The sequence below is a fragment of the Vulpes vulpes genome, chromosome 16 (genome assembly GCF_048418805.1).
Source record: "Vulpes vulpes isolate BD-2025 chromosome 16, VulVul3, whole genome shotgun sequence".
Classification (NCBI taxonomy): domain Eukaryota; kingdom Metazoa; phylum Chordata; class Mammalia; order Carnivora; family Canidae; genus Vulpes; species Vulpes vulpes.
Genome location: NC_132795.1, coordinates 40,248,917 through 40,274,064, shown reverse-complemented (window position 1 = coordinate 40,274,064; position 25,148 = coordinate 40,248,917). Strand labels below are relative to the sequence as shown.

The 25,148-nt window shown below is 43.5% G+C and overlaps 1 protein-coding gene across 5 annotated transcripts; it reads left to right on the top strand.

Annotated features, from left to right (window-relative positions):
- The first annotated feature begins 2,754 nt into the window (after positions 1-2,754).
- LLPH (LLP homolog, long-term synaptic facilitation factor) lies at positions 2,755-9,993 on the top strand. Of its 5 annotated transcripts, none has more exons than XM_026001764.2 (4): positions 2,803-2,881; positions 3,483-3,623; positions 5,389-5,606; positions 9,333-9,993. In XM_026001764.2, exons 3-4 carry the CDS (start codon positions 5,402-5,404, stop codon positions 9,509-9,511), a joined length of 384 nt encoding a protein of 127 aa, XP_025857549.1. In that variant the 5' UTR covers positions 2,803-2,881; positions 3,483-3,623; positions 5,389-5,401; the 3' UTR covers positions 9,512-9,993. The 5 variants fall into 5 exon arrangements, with proteins under 5 accessions (XP_025857548.1, XP_025857549.1, XP_072598541.1 ...); XM_072742440.1 differs by lacking the exon at positions 2,803-2,881 and adding an exon at positions 2,926-3,114; XM_026001763.2 differs by lacking the exon at positions 3,483-3,623 and having other exon boundaries at positions 2,755-2,881.
- The last annotated feature ends 15,155 nt before the right edge of the window (positions 9,994-25,148 follow it).

Below are 25,148 nucleotides of genomic sequence, written 5' to 3'. Positions count from 1 at the left end.
ATTCTTTTCAGTAAATTATTTTTTGGTTTGGAAAATAGTTTCTTAATAAAAAATAATGCAGACAGGTAATTCATTTATCTTTTTTAAAGGACTAAAATAAATTTTTAAAAGTTGTTTTAATTTCTGATATGACAAATATAATTTCTGAGAGCATGAAGAGATCACAGACCAAGAAGTTTGAAAACCACTGATGCAGACTGTCCTATTTTATCAGTGAACCATAATTATTCATACATTCTTCTGTCGAAGAATTTTATATGGTTCCTTTTTTACTGGCAAAATCAGTGCTGCTATGTATGTCCCAGTGTTCATAGATAGGAGTTTGCCTACATAGGGGAATATACCTAGAAGCAGAATTGCTGGATACAGACAACTTCAGTTTTTTTATAAGGTGAAAATATGCAGACTCGAGAAATATTTTAAAAAGTGAAATTATCAGGACTTGGGTAGAGTGGCAACTCCACATGCAAGGTACAAAGTATAGTCAGAGGTAGGAGGAAAACAGGAGTATCTGGGAACTTTTTATGGCATGTAATTTTGGGAAAGGTTCAGTGGGCTCTATCTGCCTGCCTACATTTTTTTTTTTTCTGCAGGCCTCCTCACACCTGGCTTTGATCCACTTGATGCACTTTGGCGGCTTGGTGATATCAGCAGCCAGCTGTGGGCTTTTTCCTTTTCTTTTTCTTTTTTTTTTAAGATTTCATTTATTCATGAGAGAGAGGCAGAGACACAGGCAGAGGGAGAAGCAGGCTTCACACAGGATGCTGTGGGCTTTTCTCGAACAGGTGGGAACTTAGGCTCTTTTTCTTGTTCGTCCTTGTAGAGCTTTGCCTTCAAGTCCCTACCACCTAGGGTCTGGACAACATGGGGTCACCATCTGAATCCCAGAAGACTTGGTAAAAGCCCTGAGTGAGTATTCAGATTGGGAATTGCATGGGCAAGGCCTGACTGCAGAGGCCGTTGTGGCTGGTGCTTGTTGCATAGCTTGCCTTGCAGGTGGGGAACCAGCCCACTTCCAGGCAGGTATTCAGTCCTGCCCACTGTGCCTCTAGTCCCAGGGGCTTCTTCCAGCTTGGTGAGGGAGCTGAAGCAATGTTCGCTGTGACTTTTGAGCCTCAACCCTCCATCAGGGGCTAACGTGTCCTGGAGCCTGTAGTTCAGTCATCATAGAGCCTATCACAGAGTGCACACTCGAATGTATGAATGAAGAAATGAATTAAGGATTTTTAAATACACTAAGGCCATTTATTTTTAGAACTCCTTTTATACAAATTGATGAACATAAGTTTTTTTTTTTTTTTTTTTAAGATTTTATTCATGAGAGAGAGAGAGGCAGAAACACAGGCAGAGGGAGAAGCAGGCTCCATGCAGGGAGCCCGACGTGGGACTCGATCCCGGGAGCTGAAGGCAGGTGCTCAACCGCTGAGCCACCCAGGGTTCCCTGAGGAACATAAGTTTAAAAGTTGTTTTTTTTTTTTTTTTCCAAAATGCAGTTTATGATTCAGTGTTTTCAAGTCTTAGTAATGCAGAATTTTGGCATATATTTAACGCCATGACATTTTCATAATAAGTTTTTTCTGGTGCCAAGTGTCTATTCAAGTCTTGGCCTGGTATGTTAAATGAGATGCAGTTCATTAGGACTATTAGTGAGCTTTCTCTAAAATGCAATGTGAACATTTTTGGGAGGAGCAGCTAAGATCTAATATATGGCTAATTAACACATGGACATTCACTTGCTTTATAAAGGGTTAATCTTATTTAAAGAAAGCAGGTTTCTCATGCATGCTTCTTTTTTATATACCACATTATGAGCTTTTTTTTTCGGGTGCTAAAAAACCCCGATGTATTTTGAGTATAGTAATTTCCATATGACGCAAGGTTTCTTCAAGGACTCAAATTTAAAGAAAAGTACACACAAATTATCTCAGAAGGAACTTTTCCTTTACCAGCAACCAGACAGGAATTTACTGGGCATCATTAAAAAAAATTTTACTGTGTTTTGGTGTGTGTTGTAAATCTCTGGAAAATGCAGCTTAGCAAACAGTAGGGCGCATGTTTGAAATTATGTAAAAATGAGGAAAGCGACCCCTTGCCGAGTCCTTCTCACGTACCTACGGATGAGGAATCCCGGCTCATCCCGGCTCCGAGATACTTAGGAAGATGCCCCAGGACACCTGCCTGCTCCAAGGCCCACGCTGCCGGCCGGGGGTCGTAGGCAGCTCATGAATCGCTAAATCCTTCCCCGCAAACATAATGCACTGTATGTTAATCGAATTTAAAGAAAACACATTTTAAGACCACAACAAAGCCTACGCAATCAGGGGCATATGTAAAATAATACTAAGAACTGGTGTTTGTGGCCCACGTGCCCACCGCCGGGGACAACGGCCCAGGCTCGGCCTCAGGTCTGCCCTCCCCTGGGTGGCTATCAGGTGCGCGCGGGCCCAGCAGAAGCAGCCTGGCCCTGACTTGGTCTCCGGGTTGGTAAAGGCTTGCTTTCGGGGACAGATGTGAAAGAAGCGTGCGTGCCGGTCGGTCGTGCCTCTTACGGCGCCGCTGGGAAGTTCGGGCGACCAGCACCGGCGTCCGCCGCGGAAGGGGACGTGCCGGTCTGCTCTGAGCCCCCGCCTGCAGCAGCGCGCGGCGTCCAGACCGCCGGGACCCCACGGCGCACGCGCCCAGCGGAAGGAGGAAGTGCGTCAGCGCCAGCCTCCGGGTGACCCCGCCCCTCGGCGCGCCCCGGGGCATCTTGGCTCCCGGCGTGCCCTGCGCCGCCCGGGGCTCCCGGGAGCGTGCGCAGAGAGGCGGCCCGGAAGGCGGAAGTGCGGCGGCTTCCGGTCGGCGTGGCCGTGCGCGCGGTGACCGGCCTCCGAGTGTCCCGGTGAGTCCTGTGCTGCCCGCGCCCGATGGGCCTGGGCCGTGTGGGGGCGGGGCGGGGACCGGCGCCTCCTGCGCTCTCGGTGGTGGCCCTCGGGCTCCGTGCGACGTGGGGGCCCTCCTGTGTCGGTCGTCTCGCCTAGGCGAGCCCGGGGCCGCGGCGTGGTTTGCCGCAGCCGTCCCGGCCCTGCCCCGTCGAAGCGCTGCGTCGTTGCCGACGGGGGAGCACACTGAGGGGTCAGCTGGCGTCCCTCGCCTCCCTCCCGGTCCCTCGGTCCAGCGCATGCGCGCTGCGTCGGGCGCCTCGCTCCGCGCCTTCAGCTCGTAACGCCTACTTAGAAGGGAGCGGGAGGGTAAGGGTGATGGGGCGGCGGGGCGGGGGCCAGGGAAACCCTCTCCCAGAAGGGAAGGGAGGAGCAGGCGCGACGGACACCGCCGGGCACAGGAGCCTAAGTGCGCAGGCTGTACACTCGTCAATTTTTTTTTCTTTTCTTTTTTTTTTTCCAAAATCGCGCCTTAATGTTTTATGTAAGTGCTCGGTTGTGTGTAATGTATTGCATTTTATTTATTTACTTATTTATTTTTAAATGTTTTTGATCCCTCAGAGGGGGAAGAGTTCAGTCTTGATTTGCCTTTCTGAGGAAAAAAAAACTTTGACCATGGCAAGAGCATTCCTGATAATATAAAAAGCCACACTGAGAAAAGCTGAAAGTTCATCTTTGCTTTGTCTTCCAGTTTTGTCCACAGTGAGTGGTGCCGTTATGAACTTTACTTTGCCCACCACAACCTCTTCCATGAAACTTTTTTTTAAGATTTTATTTATTTATTCATGAGAGACACAGAGAGAGGCAGAGACACAGGCAGAGGGAGAAGCAGGCCCCGTGCAAGGAGCCGGATGTGGGACTCGATCTTGGGACTCCAGGATCACCCCTGGGCCGAAGGCAGGCACCAAACCACTGAGCCACCCAGGGATCCCCAAAAGTTCTGATTACATAATTTTTACCCTAACCCTCGAGACAGAGACAGGCAGAGGGAGAAGCAGGCTCCCTGCAGGGAGCCTGACATCGATCTCGGGACCCCAGGATCATACCCTGGGCTGAAGGCAGATGCTAAACCGCTGAGCCACCCAGGCTGCCCCGTAATGTAGTTTTTGACATATGTATACAAAGATCCATCAGCACAATCAAGATAATGTGAATCTCTCCCAAAAGCCTTCCTCCAAACTCTTTATAATCCCTGTAATCCCCTCTTCTCAAATCCCCACTCTGTCCCTAGGTTGTCACTGATTGAACTTTTTTCAGATGTAAATGGTACTTGGGGATGAGATGGAGCTTGGAGCATGTGGTGAGACCGAGTTGAAGAAAGCAGGGCTAGGGCACAGATACCCATAATCATGACTATGAGGTGGGATGTCATTAAAGAATTCCATGAAAGAATGGAAAGTTCTTAAGTTTTTAAAAGTTCACACTAAGGGCACCTGGGTGGCCTAGTTGGTTAAGCATCCGACTCTTGATTTCAGCTCAGGTCATGATCTCAGTATGGAGCCTGTTAAGATTCTCTCTCTCCCTGTGCCCCTCCCCCTGCTGGCGCGCTCAGTCTCTCTTTAAAATATATATATATTTTAAAGATGTTACTTATTTAATAGAGAAAAAGTAAAAGCAGAAGGGGCAAACAGGCAGGGGGAGAAGCAGACTCCCTGCTGAGGGAGGAAGCCAGATGGGGGCTCGATTCCAAGACGATGGGATCATGACCTGAGCCGAAGGCAGATGCTTAATTGACTAAGCCACCCAGGTGCCCCAGCACAAAAAAAAAATTTTTTTATAGCTTGGGCTAACCGCCTTGTGGAGGATTTAGGGCTGGAGCTAACAGGTGAGGAACAGCAGGATGGAAATAAGACAAGTTTAAAGTAACTAGATTGAACTGAGGGGAGGATAATGAGGAAGACGGGTGGGATGTCCTACAGGCTTGGAGGAAATCGAGTTTAAAAATATTTATTAAAAATACATATATATATGTTTTTAAAAACATGTTGGGGGAGCCTGGGTGGCTCAGTCAGCTAAGTCAGACTCTTGATCTTAGCTCAGGTCTTGATCTCAGAGTCTTGAACTCGAGCCCCCGTGGAGCCTACCTAAAAAAATACAAATAGAACCATTTTGTGATTTGTAAGTTGTTGCATGAATGTAAGGTGATGATGCTCTTTGCATCTGGGGGTAAGTCAGATTCCTTCATCTTGTGTGGAAACCCCAGGAGCTTTCAGAGTTGGCTTGACTTAGAGTTTGCCAGTGACCACAGGGAGTTTGATTTTGTGCTCTCATTATTTACTGGTTGTATAGGCCATGTTGATCCTCACATACTTTGTTCATTATACCATCGTAAATCATAAACAGAGTGAACAGTTTGCCCTTCCATCGGTTTGTGTTTTGTACAGATAACTTTTGACCTGGTTGTCCAAGGATTTGCCCTTTTTTTTTAATAGTAAATTTTTTGCTTTTGTATATGTATTTCTGTTAGCTTTCCAGGTAACATGGCTAAAAGCTTACGGAGTAAGTGGAAAAGGAAGATGCGTGCGGAAAAGAGAAAAAAGAATGCCCCAAAGGAACTCAGCAGACTAAAGAGTATTCTTAAAATGGATAGTGATGTTTTAATGAAAGATGTTCAAGAGATAGCCACCGTGGTGGTACCCAAACATTGTCAAGAGCAAACTCAGTGTGTAGTACAAGATGAAAAAGGTGAGTTTATGTGCTTCGTTTTAAAAATAATAATTCTATTCATTTCCTTTTGTGACTCTTTTTCCCTTTTTTGACTATCCTCCGTTCTTTCCTGCACATACTTCCTTATGAACCTCCTGCCATGTCCATATAATTCTTTGAAGGCTTAGAGTGCTGCTAGAGATTCTGTGCTAACCTATTTATTTACTTATTTATTTAATTTTTTATTTTAAAGATTTCATTTATTTATTCATGAGGGACACAGAGAAGCAGAGACACAGGCAGAGGGAAAAGCAGGCTTCCTGCAGGGAGACCGATGCGGGACTCAATCCCAGGACTCCAGGATGACACCCTGGGTAGAAGGCAAACAGACGCTCAACCACTGAGTCCCCCAGGTGTCCCTGTGCTAAACTATTTTAAAGTGGTTCATGTGAATAGGCATATTCTGGGCTACTCAGAGTGTGCCTTTGGTGCTTCTACAATATCCTGAGTGCCTCAGAAATAGATAGTACAACAGGAGTAGATAAATGTAGATGTATCCTCATTGGGAAGGTACACTATTCAGTTAGGGACTAGGCAAGATAGATCTCTCTTCATTGTATCCTTCACAAGATCTAGTTCCCATTCAAAGAATCTTTATATGCCACTAAATTATTTTCCTGAAAAATCAAGGTTTTCCTGAATGTGATTTTGAAAGATTCTAGCTATCTCTGTCATAATCACAGTCTAAAGTTGGAGGCCTGTATGTTACTAGCTTCAGCACAGGAAAAGACTCATTGGTTTTCACATCCTCATAGAACAGTTTAGCAGCAAACTGAAATAAGCATGCGTAATAATCAGGCTCTTAAAATAAAAGTATATTTGTATGGTGTTCAGTGCAAGGAAGAGAGTGGTGATCCTCAGTCTCGCAATCCTAGACACTTTCCCTCTTGCTGATATTCCCTCAAAGGTCAGTTCCTCCCCTTGTGTTCTGAATCTTCTCCATTCCCAGGGGCTGTACTCACGCATCCTGCTTATCGGTCTCTCTTCTCCACTGGGTCATTCAAACAGGATAAATGTGTTCTGGAGTGTCCATTCTCAAAACAAAACAAAAACAACAACAAAAAAAAACCATGTCTACATGTTTCCCCTTATCTCGTTTCTTTCATGACTACCCAGTTTCTTAAGCTTCAAACCTAGTAGTTACTTTGATCTCTCTTATCTCCCACTTCTAAACCATTAGCACATCTTGAATATCTCCAAAATGCAGCAGGAATCTGTCCATTTTCCTCCTCCTTTCATGTTTTCACTTTTGTTTTCATGTTTTCACTTTAAAATGACCATTATCTCTTGCTCAAACCAAGGTAGTAGCCTTTTTTTTTTTTTTTTTTTTTAATTTTTATTTACTTATGATAGTCACACAGAGAGAGAGAGAGGCAGAGACACAGGCAGAGGGAGAAGCAGGCTCCATGCACCGGGAGCCCGATGTGGGATTCGATCCTGGGTCTTCAGGATCGTGCCCTGGGCCAAAGGCAGGCACCAAACCGCTGCGCCACCCAGGGATCCCGGTAGTAGCCTTTTTATTTCTCTCTTCCGCTCTTGCTCCCTTTCAGTTAATTTTTGACATACCAACTGGTACAATGTCTTTGGAATATTTGGCAAATTATGTTATTCTCTTACTTAAAACATCTCATTGTCTTTCCGTGTTCTCATCAGAGCCTACCTACCAGGTCCTACTTAACCTGGTTCCATACTTCTTTAAAAAAAGCCACTTAACACAGGCTGCGGGTGTTATGCACCTTTGTTATGCTCCCTTCAACAGAACATTGTAAGCTCCGTGACAGCAAGGAGCATACTTGGACCACTATATCCCCAGAACCTACAACAGTATCTAAAATAATCATTCAGGGATGTCTGGGTGGCTCAGTGGTTGAGCGTCTGCCTTTGGCTCAGGTTGTGATCTCAGGGTCCTGGGATCGAGTCCCACATTGGGCTCCCCACAGGGAGCCTGCTTCTCCCTCTGCCTGTGTCTCTGCCTTTCTCTCTATGTCTCTCATGGATAAATAAATAAAATAAAATATATTTAAAAAAATAAAAATAATCATTCAACAACTAGTTATTCAATGGCTAGTACATAGCAGGCACTATCCTACGTGCTGAGGAAACAATGGTAAATATCAGAGAAATGGCCTCCATGTTGATGGGATTTACATCATATCAGAGGAGACCAAAAGTAACCAGATAAACGAATTAATATAATGTCAAGTCAGGTAGTAGAGATCATGGAAGACTTCTTATACCCTTGTGAGTTACCTGGGAGAGACATTCTGGGCATATCCTTCATAGCCCGGTTGACCGAGCTTCCTTCCAGGTCTTCTATTTAGTGGAGCTGGATCTTTGTTATATGGATAATCCAGTGTTACCTGGATAAAGAGTGGCAGCTCAGTGTATATCCGGGTTTTTCTTTCTTTTTAATATACTTCTGTTTTTAAGTAAACTACACCCCCAACGTGGGGTTCAAACCCACGACCCCGAGGTGAAGAATCCCATGATCTACCACCTGAACCAGCCAGGAGCCCCTATATCCAGGTTTTCTTTTCTTTTTCTTTTTTTTAAGTTTTGATTTAAGTAATCTCTACCCCCAGCATGGGGCTTGAACTCAGGATCCTGAGTTCACTGAGCCAGCCCAGCACCTCTGTCCAGGTTTTTCTTTCTTTCTTTTTTTTTTTTTTTTTTTAACTTTAAAGGACCAGATAGTATTTTAGGGTTTGTAGCCCATATGGTCTCTCTCTTTTTTTTTTTTTTTAATTTATTTTATTTTATTTATTTATGATAGGCACACAGTGAGAGAGAGAGAGAGAGAGAGGCAGAGACACAGGCAGAGGGAGAAGCAGGCTCCATGCACCGGGAGCCCGACGTGGGATTCGATCCCGGGTCTCCAGGATCGCGCCCCGGGCCAAAGGCAGGCGCTAAACCGCTGCGCCACCCAGGGATCCCTCTGACCAGGTTTTTCATTGTCATCTGCCCATCTCTGCTATCACAAGCTTGTTGCTTACTACTGCATTTCATTAGACGTGGCCAGCCGTTCCTAATAGTTGATTTGCTTCTACGGCCTATCCATTAAAAGTGTGGTTGCACTTAATAGGTTCACCTGTCTTATTTAGCTTAAGAAAACACTTAATCTGAGAAATATTCTTATAACTCACATGTGCTCACAGCTATACACTCATTCTTCATGCAGTAGCTCGAACCCGTATATCCTAGATGTTTTCTGTTTAACTTTTATTATTCCAAAGATGGACACTCGTGACATTCTTCAGAAAGTTTCTAAGTGGGACACCCAGGTGGCTCAGTGGTTGAGCATCTGCCTTTGGCCCAGGGCGTGATCCTGGGGTCCTGGGATGAGTCCCACATCAGGCTCCCTGTGTGGAGCCTGCTTCTCCCTCTGCCTGTGTCTCTGCCTCTCTCTGTGTGTCTCTCAGGAATAAATGAATAAAAATAAAGTTTCTTAGTGACCAAATAGATGACATCTCTAGTTCCTCACAAAACTTCTTGTATCTTTCATGGTTTAGGAATACCTGGGAGCGTGTCCATTGAATGTGCTGTGAGTTTTCAGTGTTAGTCAAAGAACATTCTACAGGAAAAGGATTTGTTCCTTTTGTAGTTTCAGACGACTTTCAGTTCTGATGTTCTCATTGCATTATCACGCTTTTTCACAAGATTGTTTCTTCATTCATGAACATTAATAGTTTTCCATCTTTTATTCAGATGACATGAAAATGGAGACTGAAATTAAGAGAAACAAAAAGAGCCTTCTAGACCAGCATGGACAGTACCCCATATGGATGAACCAGAGGCAAAGGAAAAGGCTAAAGGCAAAGCGAGAAAAAGGGAAGGGGAAAAGCAAAGCCAAAGCAGCAAAGGCAGCAAAGGGTTTGGCTTGGTAGACTCTTAAACACCTGAAAAATCCTACGCGGGACTGGTCTTTGATTAGAATGTATACACGGATTTCAACTTCACCAAATGAAAACTTGGTTTCCGTATTTAACTTGGCCTTGCTCTTCAATTCAAACCCAACTTAAAAAAAAAAAATAAAAAATAAAAAAAAAATAAAAAAAAACAAACCCAACTTAACTCCTCAAATTTGTTTTGGGAGCTTGAATAAAATATTTTTTTGGTGAATGAAAGCTACACTGATATTTTAACTGGATGCTGTCCATTGTGCAGGGATTCTCATACATCACTATTCTATCAAGTGCTATTGTGGTTGTAACTGGTCTTAGTAAAGATTTCTTGACATGTTTGAGGTAATTCTGGTTTAGAGAAAACTTTTACACAATTTAAAGTATAAAGTCAGTGGATCTTTTAAACACTACTTGTTTGGAGTTTTGATTTTGTTTAATTGAGAATAAAAGATATTTTGTCTAGATCTTGAAGAGCTTTTTCTTTTATCTATCCTTAAGGCTTTCTAGTAGTAGAGAAGACCACCTTCCTCAATTAAATTGTTAAAAAAAAAAAATCTTAAGGTTTTTGGTAGAATATTAACGTCTACAAATTAGTATGCTCCATCTTTTTAGGAGTTAGAACATCCTGGGAACTAGTTCAGTGTTCTTTAGTTTTTATCTGATGTAGCCTAACATAACACAGTATTCCCCAGAGTATGTTTCTCAGAATCCGTTTTTCTGAATGCAGGGTGAGAAATACATTTCATACGTCAATTTGGGAAATGGTGCATGCTTGAAGATCCACAAAAAGTATTAGCTCAGCATAGTGTTCTAGAGATCTAACAGTTAAAAAACCTATTCAACTTTGACTCTTTCAAACTAGTGTTCTGAAGAACAGAATATACTGTTGGAACTGCTGGTAAGATGCAATGCTTTTCGTTAAGTCCATCTTGCTACAGTTCACTAATTTCACTTTTACTTAAATTTATTTATTTAAAGTACTTTATTTATTTGAAAGATAGCGACAGAGCACAATTGGGCAGGAAAGGGAGAAGAAGCAGGCTCCCCACTGAGCAGGGAGCCCAACACAGGGCTCTATCCCAGGACCCCAAAATCATGATGTGAGCCCAAGGCAGATTGATGCTAAGCCAACTGAGCTCCCCTACATTTATTTTTGTTAAGCAATTTAAACTTTGTATTCCCTCTGCAATTTTACTGTAGTTCTGTTCTGTTACATGTTCGTCTGTTAACTATCCTTATATGTTCACTGGTCTACATCGGGTCCCTGTCATGTGCTAGGAACTTTTAGTGCACAGGACCTAAGGAAGGAGACTGAGGAGGTTTTGACCTTACGGGCATCTACTCACAAGAGGCTGTTAGCTTCAGAGGAAAATCAAGTTAAAAGTGAAAATCTATTTGAATAAGGTCACTTAGTCATCAAGTCACAGATTTATGGCAGGCACAGTGCTAGGCTGTGACACCATACAGAGAGAAGTAGGAGGACATGACCTCTAAGTCTTTAAGGAGATGTGATTCTGTAAAATTTCATACCAATAAAATATTAAAATTATGTAATAGACTTGTCAGTTTACTCAGTGATTAGTTCACCAAAAGCCTGGTGGATAATTTTTAAATACTTAAAATTGTTTTCTCAAAAGAACCTGACAGAAAATAGTTGGAAAATAAATGTTATCCATGGCCTTTTTTTGCTTTCTGGTCTAGTTATGAACTACAGATAGTTTGTGAGGAAAAAGCAAATACATAAATGTGTATCCGTGAAACAAAGTTGCTAACATGAAGCCAGTGACCATATCAGCCTAAATGTACTAGGTTACTTACTTTTTATTCCATCATAGGAATTGACTGCATTAGTGATGTTGCATAGTTGGTGCTTACCTAAAATGTAGCAGCACTGGCTGGTATTTGGTAGCTGGATTTTCTTTGAGATCAGAGGCCAGTGCCAGGGATATGGTCATGTTCTCTGTGGCTGATAACTTCTAATTTGACACCAATGATGAGCTTTGAGCTTTCATCCAAGGCCTCCATGTTAGGATGCTCATGTAACGTATATCCAGTTATGATACTGGTCTATTCAGGATTTTGCTTAACAAAACACTGTTGAAATGCTTACTTGGGAAACATGCTCTCAAATGTCCGATGGCCTCTCAAAAAGATGGCTTTTTTTTTTTTTTTTAAGATTTTATTTATTCATGAGAGACAGAGAGAGGCAGAGACACAGGCAGAGGGAGAAGCAGGCTCCATGCAGGAAACCCAACATGGGACTCGATCCCGGGACTCCAGGATCACACCCTGGGCTGAAGGCAGATGCTCAACTGCTGAGCTACCCAGGGATCCCAAGAAAGATGGCTATTAAAGAGAAATTGCCTTGCACTGGTCTCTGAGGCCTCCTGAACTATACAGCCAGCAAGATCTTCCCACCTCCAAAGTTTGGCAGGGAATTTAGACTGACATTCCAAAATGAATGCAGGGGTACAGTCACTTCTTTGTTGCTTTATTCTTTAAGGTCATACATTTAGTGTAGCATAGTCTTTTAATCTTTTAAGTGATTCGCTTATCTTTTTGAAATTTGTCATTTACTTAACTCATGTTTCCCAGAGAATCGTAAAACCACCAGATGGAGCTCACGCTAAGCACCAGATCATTTTTGGGATTAAGAGTGGGCTAAAAACAGTAGGAATTGAATATGACATTCTATTTTTGTTTTTTAAGAAATTAAATTTTAAAATAAGGACAATCAAGATCATTTTCATTTATTTGTTATTAAATAGGCCTTGGTCTATATTATTTAATCCTAAACTCTCCAAAGTATAACTCATTTACTCCTTCCAACAATACCTATTTTTGGTTCAATCCATTGTGCAGGCTCAGGATTTATGGACCTTTTCTCAAATTTCAGCCTAACGCAGACATGGAGCTCCGTAGGTGGTTCTCCCGTAGAATGGGCCGACCTAGTTCTAAAGGTGTGGCCCACAGTCCATGGTGCCAGAGCTCCCAACCAGAGAAGTCATGGGAACTGCAACTGAAACTCTAAGGCAGAGTCAAGTTAGTGGTTTTGAGCACATCTTTTTTTTTTTTTTTCCTGGTGTCACACTGATGTAGATACTCTTTTTTCCTCCACTAGTTCATGTGCTACCTAGAATAAATACGCAGCAGAATATATTTGCTTCTTAGGAAATTTGGGTGTTTTGAACGTGTAGATTTATATGTCTGGGGTATGATTTCCGGGAGTTGGAGAATGAATAACTGGCTCTATATAAACCATTTCTTGGTTTATATATCTGAAACGGGTGGTTTGTGACCATGAGGGTTAGGGATGTATAGGTTAGATCAGTGAAGTGCTGGCCACAAAATAAATGGGAGGAATCCAAAGAGATATCAAGGAATTCTCAAATGTATAAATACTGCAATTGAGAAGCCAATGTTGGGCTGTTGGCTAAGCTTACTAGCTAAGTGACAGGCGTCTAGATGCCACCTGGCAGAGCGATGGAAATTCGTGCTGGCCACAAGATAGAAACCCTTTTCCCTGGAAGGCCATTGCAGCAGACACATACTAATCTTACAAGGAAATGTTGGTGGGGAGGGGTGTATGTGGAGCGCTGCTAAGCGCTCATGCCAGGTCAAAGGCCACTCTGCTGTTCCAGGGCCCTGTGAGCTAGCAGGAGAACCAGGGCCAGATTTTGTGTCTATTTATTAAAAAGAACCCTAAATTTTGTGGTTGAATGCCAAGTGTTGTCACCTGCTTTATTTTTTTAAAGCTCTTATTAATTTATTCATGAGACAGAGAGGCAGAGACACAGGCAGAGGGAGAAGCAGGCTCCATGCAGGGAGCCTGACGTTAGACTAGATCCCCGGACTCCAGGATCAGGCCCTGGGCCGAAGGCAGACGCTCAAACGCTGAGCCACCTGGGTGTCCCATGTTGTCACTTTATTTAGAACGGGAGAAAAACGTGATGTCAAGTAAGACTGATTTGGCAAAGTGATGGTAATGTTAACAGCCAACATTGAGGGAATGTCGTGTTAAATGCTTCATTCATATTATTTAATCCTTGATGCTGTGGGATCAATACTCTTCTCCCAATTTTCAGATGAGGAAGGAGCTCTGAAGAGGTGAGGGTGGTTGCTCAAAGCTAGCGCACCTTTGAAGCTGGAGCCAGGCCGCCCTCGACTGCAGAACGAGTGCCCCCGATGGGACGCTTCAGAGAGCCGTACCTTGGCTCAATCTAAGGAAGAACCTTCTCACCGAAATGGAACACGGAGCCCCGAGTAGCCTTTGAGGTACCCTCCCGACCAATGGTGACCAGCCACGTGGTTGGAACAGAGCAGAACAGATTCAAACACTGTACCTGGAAATTGAGTTGAAAGCTGCTAAAGTCCTTTTTAGGTAAGCAATGCCTTGCAGGAAGTTGTGTCTGAAATGTGTTGTGCTTATTTCACTCTTTTTGTACTCTTCTGGTGCTACGCGATTACAGACTTACGCCTCTTCTTTGGTGGAAATAACAAAATCTGAAATCTTAAATTTGTTAATGTTGTTAAGTCTGGTATTTATTCCTCTGCGTTCCACTTTAAAGTACGGAAGAACTTTATAAACATTTGCTTTAAACCATGAATGGGGTAAAGTTCTTTGCATTTTAATTTCAAGAAAGGCATAGTTTTACAATACATTGTTTATAATATGCAGAATGTATTCAGTTTCCCCGAGCGATGACTTGCCCTGGCATTGTGCTATCTTATGAAACACTTTCTCACTCTCACATTGTGTCTCTATAGTTTTCAATATGAGTGAAACCTTTAAATAGTCTTAGTTGGGTGTTGTGTATCACTGTACAGTAACTGCTAGTACATATGGTATTTCTGATCCGTGTAATAAAGTACATTTGTCATGTATCTTGTGATCTGCATACCTTTCAGCTGTTACTTCATAAATCTGTTCCATCGGAGAACTGCTTTGTACAGCAATGGTTGAAGCTGCTTTTAATAAACTAATATTTTGTGTCTTTTATATGTAATCAACGGGGAGTATTATAGACTTATGCCTCTGTGGAGAAACATTCCACTAAACTTCTTTTCTCTTGACAATAATGGGGGAAAAAATAGCTTGGGAAAAGCACAGATGTTCAAGAACACATGTGGTTTGCTCCTAAGAGTCAACTGGAGATCTTCTGTATTGCTCCAAGTTTTTGTTTGTTTGTTTGCTTTGGTTCTTAATGCTGTGGAGAAGAAAGAGTTTGAGATACGTGGTGGGGCATGGCGGAGCAGCTACACATCTGAGTGAGAGACCAACATGGGGTGCTATTTGTCAAAATCCTAAAATGCCCACACCTCACACAAAGAGGCGATATTCTTGAGCGGAGCTATAGGCAGTTGGCCAGAGATTGGTCATTCCCGCGTGCTTCCCTGCTCAGACATAAACATTTCTGCCCTAGTTTTTGTCTTTGTTCTGCCCCAAACTTCCAACTGACGGTGTCTTCACCAAAGCAGAGGTGTTTAATAATTCAGGTAATCCCCTGGGTACTTGGATAGGCGCTATTGTGTTTCCTTAGCCCTAGAAATTTGCTCAGGGAGTCGGCTCTCCACACCCTAAGCAACGGGTTATCGGTGACTGTATGGGAACATATTCTTGCAGAATGCTAGAGAGAGGGAAGCTACATGCCTTAGGTCAAGTTGGTATGGAGGTTCTGCGTGGAGCCTATGAATCTTTACGAAGAGTTGCCATAAAGAGAATGGGAACCAGCTGTTCCAAATCTCCACTGACGAAACGGGTTTTAACTGTAGCAGAAGGGATTTGGGTTAAATGGAAAGAAGAACTTCCTGAATGTGAGTGTTATTTAAAGCCAAGTATGGATTGCAAAGAAGATGTTGAGTTGTCTCTGGAGGAGAGAGAGCATGCTAGGGAAAGGAATGGAAGGGGGCCGAGAGTGGGAGCCCTCCCCACCCCTTACTCGAGATGGTTTAAATGTAACTCTGCCCAGTACCTAAGGTATGAGGGCTTTATTCTCTTTTCTCACGCTCACATCTCAGCTTATGAGGCTTAGAAGGTCTGATCTGAAGAACACACTTTAGTCATTGGAACTTAAGATGCCAGAGGACCCCGAGGTCTGGGTGTCCTTTAGGTATAATTCTTAATTGGAAGGAAATGCTAAGGTGTGACCAATGGATGAGGAAGTTGACCCATGGTTAATTTTCCACCCTTGTCATTAAAGACCAGTGTACACACTGAGTTCACGGCGTGCCAGGGAGGAATTTGACACAAAGAAATTCCCAGAAGGACAAGTGGTTGGTAGGCTGAGACCACTGGGCTTGGGATGGGTTGGAGGCCTGGAGAGCAGATACGGCCACCATGTCATGGCAGGGCCTGTGCCGGCAGATTTTTTAAGATAGAAGTCTCCAGCAAGACCAGAGCTTTAGACCTAACCTGGCACTTTGACTTCCAGAAAATAGAGACTAAGTTCAGGGAAAATGGGCCTTTTCTTCTTTCCCGCTGGCTGCTACCACCTGCCCCTGCACAGCCCCCCCGTTGGCTCCTCCCTTTTCTTTGCATATCCTTGCTTTTAGCCTTTTCCTTCAGTCTGTTTTTTTTTGCAAATGACTTTTTTTAAAAAATGGTTTCATTTAATAAAAGTTTAAAGCTGTGAGTCTGTTTATTTACCTCTTAGGGAACAAAATTCTAAGTTTCATTATAAGTGTTTTTTGTTTATAAATGACTCCTGGTATTTTCCTCTGTGGCCCAGTGACAATAGGAGAAATAGATTTCCGGCTTCTGTGCTGTTTCTCTCCATCTCTTGGTCTTTCTCTTTTCCTCTGTTTGCTCTCTCTCTCTCTCTCTTTTTCTTTTTTCTTTCCTATTTCTACACTGTCCTTTTTTGTGTGGGTATTATTCAATCCCTCCTCAGGCTCTAATCACTGTCCTCAGGCGCAAACCACCATCCCTGCTTGGTTCTTTCCTTTCATCCCCGTCTTCTTCTTCCTTATGTTTTTCTTCCTCTTTAGTTTCACCCTCCTCTCCTAACCTTAACTGGAGGCATGAATAGAAAATATGCTTTACAAGGCGGGCAAGCAAATGAGCTGGCCATTTGTTTTTATAAATAAAGTTTTATTGGAACATAGCTACTCTGATTCATATATTGTCTATGATGGCTTTCGTGCTACAGAGGCAGAGCTGAATAGTCATGAGACCCTCTTCTGGCCTGCAAAGCCTAAAATATTTACCATCTAGCCTTTCGAGAAGTTAACTGAGTCCTGCTTTCAAATATTTTTGTGTTGGGGATCCCTGGGTGGCGCAGTGGTTTGGCGCCTGCCTTTGGCCCAGGACGTGATCCTGGAGACCTGGGATCGAATCCCACGTCGGGCTCCCGGTGCATGGAGCCTGCTTCTCCCTCTGCCTGTGTCTCTGCCTCTCTCTCTCTCTCTCTCTCTCTGTGTGTGTGTGTGACTATCATAAATAAATTAAAAAAATATTTAAAAAAATATTTTTGTGTTAAGTGAACAACAGTTCACAACTCAACAGTTAAGGTTAGGAGAGGAGGGTGAAACGAAAGAGGAAGAAAAACATAAGGAAGAAGAAGACGGGGATGAAAGGAAAGAACCAAGCAGGGATGGTGGTTTGAGCCTGAGGAGAGCCTGAAGAGATGGAGAGAAACAGCACAGAAGGTTTTTGTACTTTATCTGGAAATTCAAGTAATTTGGATTGGTTTTTAGATCTCCCATCCCTACTTAATGAAACTAAATCACCTTTTATATTTGCGTGTTTCCTTAAATTTCTTACTTGAAGGCAATGTATCCAAAGGGGGAAAAAAAAGCTCCTCCTGACGACTATCAAACAAGGTGGGTAACATCAACGGGTTACTGTTTGTGCTGTGTTTGTGTTGAGATGTGTTTCCTATCTTCCACCTCTGATTGGTCTCCTTTTAGTCTTTGGGGGGAAAAATTCCATTGTAAATATTCTTTAAAAATCTAACAGCTAACTTTTAAGTCTGCACACTGTTTTCGGAAGCATTAGATGCTAGAGAAAAGACTCTGTTTTAATTGAACGTGGTCCCTGGAATACTGGTCCATGGAAAAGCATTCCAACTTGGCTTGATTTGGTGGGTCGTCTGGTTTTTTACACAAATATACTTATAGGTTGGTTTCATTTACCTGAAATCAGTACAGATTAAAATAGCCATAGGATTTAAGGTTGGAAAATGTTTTAGAGATCACCTATTTTAACCCTAAGCGTTTCAACAGGAAATCTGAGGTTCTGATTTTCCCAAGATATCAGGAATTCGCCACAGAGTCCAGGAGCCCAAGTCTCTTCATTTTCAGGTCAGGCTTTTTCTAAACCAGAATGCAGCGACAAGGAGCTGTACAAATGCAACCTTCTGGCTAATGTCAAGCTTAACTCGCTTCCTTTGCCCTTTAAATGAAGCGAAGGTGTGTGACTGGTGGTCTTTTCCACAGGTCTACGTCTGCTGTGGTTGAGAGCCAAGCCCTTCCCATCAGTGGCCACATCTCTTCGCCTCTCAGGCGGTGCCCCATCTTTTAGTTCAAACAAAACCACAACAAACCATCCTCTTCCCCTCTGCCCTCCATAAAAGGCTGTATTTTTAAAAAATTTTTGGTCTCTACTCTTGTCATCCAACCTGTGCGGTCATCAATATTATTTTCTTTTTAGGACTTTCATTATTTTTTAATAACTTCTATGGTTTATTATAAATTTTATTATTTTTCATATACATGAAAGTAACATGTCTCTGTTGTAGAAAATTAGGAAACCCAGGAAGTCTCGATGAAATACAATCCTTCATAATCCAAACACTCCAATATACATCTGTGTGTCTATTCTCATAATGGTCTTAACTGTATAATTTGATAAGCTGCTTTATTCATATCATGAGGATTTTTCCCGTGCCACTGAAAATTCTTGAAATGTATTCTTCGAAACATTCCCTATTATGTTCTATCTTGTGGGTAAATTGTACATTTTCTTGTTTGCCTGTTTTGGGCGCTAAAATTTTTTTTCAAAAGAAATATTTTGTGATGAAAATATTTCCCAGTAACGTTAATGGTCTTACTAATCCTTCTCTGATTATATTCTTGTAGAAGAATTCTAGAAGAGAGGGGACTTTCTTTTCTTTTCTTTCTTTCATGAATTTTCTTAACAAGACTCTCAATCTATTTTGCCAGACCTAGACCACTCTCCCAAAGGGCTGAAACGTTGAATTCTTCTGGGAGTGTGTGGCTGCCTGTCTGAGGCACCCGTGAAGAGCTGTAAATTAAGCCTTTTAAAACATTCCTTTCAATATGTCACTCTCCAGCTAGGAAACTTCCCATGGCTCCAAGGTCAAATCGAAACTTCTTAGTGAAATTCTTCCATTTCTTCACTTGCAATTGATTTCTCAACCACTGCAATCTGGCCTCAGTCTCCATCTGTCTCCCTGGAGGCATCAAAGAAACAGCCCTGGGCTGGACAAAGTGTCAGGAAATTAGGGTTCAAACCCCAGCCCTGCCACTTCGTAGTATGTGACCTTGGGCAAATAACTTGATTTCTTCGAGCCCTCTTCCTCAGCGTTAAAATGGAAATAATAAAACAGGCCTTTGATTTGGGGGGCTTCTATGAGATAATATAGGCAAGAAGTGGTTTTCATCTGCCAATGATGAAATGGTGGGGGGTAGTGTTGTGGAGACTACTCTTAGGGGTAATGTGGTAGTTATTGGTGCTGTTCACCAAATATTTCGGATTTCATTTAGGCTTACGGTAGAATTTCACTTCCCCGGCCCGCCTTAATTGGAAGGTGGCCACGTGACTGACTGGCCAACACCCATATAGGTGGAAGTGCCGTGCATGATGTGCATGATGTGCAAACCCTCTCAAGAGCTAGCCCTTAGCCAGTGGCTCTCCCCACCTCTGTCCCATGGCAAAGGGCCACTCTGCAGGTAGTTGCTCCTGAACCTGGACCCTGAACAGATAATGTCAGTGTGGAGAGGAACCCCCAGCCAACCAGCCACGGACATGCATCTTGAGCAAGCTGAGGTTGGGGGTTGCTTGTGATTGTGCTCTCATCAGGTAGGATGAGTCTACTGTTGATCCCTCTTCCTCTGTAGAAGTTGATATTACTGAGGTTCTTTTATTATTATTATTATTAAAAATTTTATTCACTAATTCATGAGAGACACAGAGAGGCAGAGACACAGTCAGAGGGAGAAGCGGGCTCCATGCAAGGAGCCCAATGTGGGACTTGATCCCAGGACCCCGGGATCACGCCCTGAGGCAAAGGCAGGCACTCAACCACTGAGCCACCCAGGCGCCCCAGATATTACTGAGGATCTTGAAGCACTTTTTTCTTTTGTCTCGGTGCCATTACCTCTCTTGGGGTTTTCCTCTGTCTCTATCATACCCTTGGGCTCCAGTTCATTTTCTTCCTTCATTTTCCACTTAAACATGGATTCATCTCCTTTTGGTATATGCTTACCCCTGCCAACTTTATTTGCCCTCACAGCTTTCAATATTATGTCTCTTTTAACCTTGTATGCTTGAAAAAGTTTTTCAGTATGAGGATCACTTGGCCTACTCTTTTTTTTTTTTTTAAATGCCTTGAGGGCTGGGACTGTAGACTGGAAACAGATGGCCAGCTGGCTCTTCCACTTAGCTACCTGGGAGAGACTTAACCTCTCTGTGCCTCTGTTTCTGCAGTTATCACAGAGGGATAATTGTAGTTCCTACCTCACGGGTGGTTGTGTGGATTAAATAAAATACATGTAAAACACTTCCGGTGCTTGCCTAGTACAGAGTAAGCTTAGTAAACACGCTGATGGTTGTTTTGTTGCCCTATCTTATCTCCCCCCTTCACACCTCAAGTCCTACCTCTAGTTTCTGGTGAGATGTCTTTAGAAGTCGAAGCCCTGTAACAAATACCTGTTGCAGGTCTAACATCACATTGATGTCTAACGTCCAGAGTGAAAAATGGGCACCCTCGCCCTAAAGATACTTTGCCCAGAGTTTGCTTTGCCTTTTTAGTTGAATTATTGCCTTTAGGTGGGTCAGGCACTTCTAAGTTGTGTTTTGTTTTGTTTTGTTTTTAGGATTTTGTTTATTTACTTGAGACAGCATGAGAGAGAGCACAGAGAGGGGAGAGGCAGACGGAGAGAATCTCAAGTAGACTCCCCACTGAGCAGGGAGACCAATGAGGAGCTTGATCTCAGGACCCTGAGATCATGACCTGAGCTGAAACCAAGAGTCAGAGGCTCAACCACCTGAGCCCCCCAGGCACTGTTAATTTTTTACAGTAATCTTTATTCCCTACTGTTTTATACACAGGTAACTGACTGATCTCGGGAGGAAATCTGCCTTCAGCAAACCTGCTCCACTAATACTCACTAATCTTTGCCTTGCATATTCCAGCTCTATCACTGCCAGGGCACCTTGGTTCCCAATGGTTTTTCTCTTGACTATGTATTTAATTTTTTTTTTTTTACTGTGGCAAAATATACATAACATTTAACCATTGTCAAGTGTACAATTCAGTGGTGTTAAGTACATTCACAATGTTCTGCAACCAACACACACTATCAGTTTCCAGAAATTTTTCACCATCTCAAGCAGAAACTTTGTCCCATTAAACAATAACTCCCCATTCGATCCTCCTCTCAGCCTCCAGCAACCATTATTCTGTTTTCTTCCTATGATTTTGCGTGTTCTGAGCATCCCTCACACATGTGGAATTATACCGTATTTGACCTCCTGTGTCTGGCTTCTTTCACTTTGCGTAATGCTTTCAAGGTCCATCCGTATTGTGATATGTATCAGAGTATCATTCATTTTAGTGGCTGAATAATATTCTCTTGTATGGATATACCACATCCACATATTGTTTTTCCACTAAGATGTCAGTGGATAGTCCAGTTATTCTACTATCTTGAAGCGCAGTACGGTGCTGGCTCATTCAAGTTCTCCATCTCAGCCAACCTTCCCTTCTTGAAACTCCTTTGTTCGAACCCCTTCGTCTGCCTCAGAGTCATATACTGAGTGATGAAGATAATGGGGAAGGAGATCAGGAAGGAGCAGAGAGTTCACACACTATATAAATGTATTAGTGATAGATTTTTAGTTCTCTTTACAAAAAAAAAGTATGATATTTAAAAAACTACTTGTGGTTAATGATGACAATCCTGCTGTAAGTTTCACATTTTGGGTAGCTGAATATGTAGTTTTTTTCAATCCTTTTTGACTGCTACAGATAGCTTTTTTTTTTTGTTTAGAAAGTTGGTGGTGGGAGATACACGAGCCCCTCCAGGCTGTACTTCTACTGACTTGTGATATTTATTTATTTTGCCTGGTGATTTAACTTCTGAATATGGGGGGTTGGATATCTCATGTCTCTGGCACTATGTTTTAAGTTTCTCCAGGGAGGAGGCCATTCTACAGTTTGGCATAGCCAGATAAAGAACATACATCTCTTAAACGACTTGATGCATATTTGGCTCTCCTTAAAACATTTCCTTTTATTTTCTGTTTCTTCCAGCAACATCCAAAACAATAGTACGCAGCTAGTAGGCATGCTCTAGTATACAATTTAACAAATTGGCTAGTCTATTGATTCCAGCTTTTCAGAGTACCTGTTTTTCTTTTTATTTGACACTAGAATATTTGAAATATTCATTCTCCCTGGGGCACCTGGTGGCTCAGTCAGTTAAGCAGCTGCCTTCTGCTCAGGTCATGATCCCAGGGTTTTGAGATGGAGCCTTGCATCGGGCTCCCTGCTTGGAGAGTTTGCTTCTCCTTCTTCCTCTACTGCTCCTTCTGCTTGTGTGTGTGCGCGCTCTCTCTCTGTCAAATAAATAAATACAAAAATCTTTATAAAACATATTCATCCTCCCTTAATGACCACTGACATTCTTATTAGGATACATCCGTACTGATCCTGAGCTGTAATACAAAGTTATCAGTTTATGTCGGTCCTACCAATGGAAAAAAAACAAAATTTCAGGGGCAGAGGATGAAGTTTCTCCTTGCTAAATTTTATCTTTCTCTGTGTTAGTTAGCATCCCTGGTTCATGTACTAAAATATTTTAGTGCTTATCAGAGTATCTTAACTCCCTGAGATTTACCAAGGACAAATGTGATGTTAGTATTATATTGTATTTCATTTCACAGGTTTGTTTCATAACCTCAGTAGTTATTTCTATTTGCAATTCTGTTTCCTTTCTAAATGTGTTAATAAAATGCTTGCATTAAGATTGGCTTGACTCCAGAATCTGATACGGTCATTCTTCAAGTAAGTGATAAAACTTGTGACAGTATAGCACTTGGAGATCTTTGGATGCATCCTAACTATACAAGTGGGGAAACGCTTAGTTCCTTACAGAGTTAAATTAAGGTCAGACCTGGTTTCCGACACGAAGTTCAGATGTATTGGCAGATCCCCATGCTTGCATTTATTATACTGTAATTTGGGGCTTAAAGAGTTATATCCAGTCCATCCCCAACATCTGGATAGTGTTTATAACGATCACATTTGATCCTAATGTAATTTTGTTGGGGAATTCACTAGAATTCCTCTGTTGGCTACGTTACAACTGAACATGAGATCTGCTAAAATATTACCAAAAACTAGTGAATATCCACAGAGAATACAAAAATAGATAGATTTCACTCCCTATCCCCTTTCCCCCCCTTCCCCCCTGCATCACGCTCATGTATCTGGGCTTCCTTGTCTCCATTGATAAAAATAGGGGTGACGCTTTAACAGCAGCCAACATTTGTCAAGGGTTTTGAACCTTGAGAAACGGAACAGGCACAAAAATCTTTCAGGGATGATTATTGTACACGTGCAACCACAATGGCAGCATCATAGACTCAACAGATATGGATGACATGAGCTTGATGGGGATTTTTCCTTTCATTTTCATTTTGATTTAGATGCTATTCCTTAGGGTTGGGAAAGCATCACTTGGAAAGTAGAGCCAGAGGATTGGTTTTAACCACCCGGCCCTCCTCCCCCACCCCCATCAATGGAAGGAAGCCCCAAATGAATCAAGCTGGGCCTTGTAAGGGCTGCAAAGGGAGCCTTCAATGATGTGAGGGGGACCTGGGGGAGGGCACGTGGGAAGTTGGGCCCTGCAGTTTCAGGACCTCCCAGCCCTGCCAGCAGGAAGATTATTAGCACATTTCATGTATTTTGTGCATAGCTGTGTACCCTTCCCATGAAATAATTTTAACATTAAAAAAGAGACAGATGGGAAAAGAAAAAGACAGGGAAGGACAGAAACTGTAACAGTCTTTAGAGAGGGAAGATTATTTCATTACATCCAAACAGCATATGCTTTTCTGATGTATAGCATATGCAAGTCTATGCAAATTATTTAATAGCAGTGCGCTCAGAGTAATTTCCATTTCCTCCCTCGCTTGTGACGGGAATATTCCTTTTAATCAGATTAGATGACATCCTCTGCAAACTTTTGGGGGTTTCAACTTAATTTACCATGCTAAGTAGTTAGGGTAATTTGAAATAAAGCAATCAGTGGGCTGAAATGAAGCCAAACCTCATTTGTGACTTTGAGATGAGGAGCTGGCCGGCTGCGGGAGCCCCACAGGACTTGGTGGGCCCTGCTTTCCTCCCCGGCTCCCCAGCACCCGGGACCCCGGCTGAATTTCCAACGGCCGGTTGCCTGGTTTGGATGGCACCCGGGCAGACGCGTTTCTCCCCCGCAGAGCTTCCTCCTCCTGGCGGCCGCGGGTCACCGGGCTGCGGGAGCCGCGACGCAAAGGCGAGCTCGGGCGCCCCAGGCCGCCTGGCCCGCGGAGGTCACGGCCCCTGCAGCCCGCAGCTGGGCTGGAGCACGCGTCCCGCGCTGGGGGCTCTGCGGAGGGGGAGCGCGGCCCGGGGCGGCAGCTGCGGCCGGCTCTCCAGCAGGGGGCGGTACCGGGTCTCGGGGAGAAGCTCGCCCCCAGAGTGTGCAAGGCAGGTGGGCCCCGCCTTGCACAGCCTCTGCTTGGCCCGGGGTCTTTGCAGAGGGGCTTGCGCTGCGTCCTGCCAAAGTGTGAGCAGATGCGGCCTCAGTGCCGTCTACAGGGGGCCCCGGGCGGTGGGGCGCCTGCCTTGAGCCCAGGGCGTGACCCCGGGGTCGTGGGATCAAGTCCCGCATCAGGCTCCCTGCATGGAGCCTGCTTCTCCCTCTGCCCGGGTCTCTGCCTCTCTCTCTGTGTGCGTCTCTCAGGAATAAATAATAGAATCTTAAAAAAAATAAATAAATAAAAGGCAGATCCTTAAAAAAAAAAAAAAAAAAAGGACAGGGCAGCCTGGGTGGCTCAGTGGTTGGGCATCTGCCTTCAGCTCAGGGCGTGACCCCGGGGTTGCAGGATGGAGTCCCCATGGGGCTTCCTGCCGGGAGCCTGCTTCTCCCTCTGCCTGTGTCTCTGTGTGTGTGTGTGTGTGTGTGTGTCTCTCATGAATAAATCAATAAAATCTTTAAAAAGGAAATATCAAAGGCTGCTGGAGATTTACTAGCCACCAGGACATAACAGGGGGACATTTGATGGCGAAGTTTCCTGCACCAAGACAACTGGTGAAGTTTCCTGCGAACCCACCTTTCCCTCAAGGCAACGGGGTCTTGGTTTTGAGGCTGCGAGCTCCTGGGGCAGAGC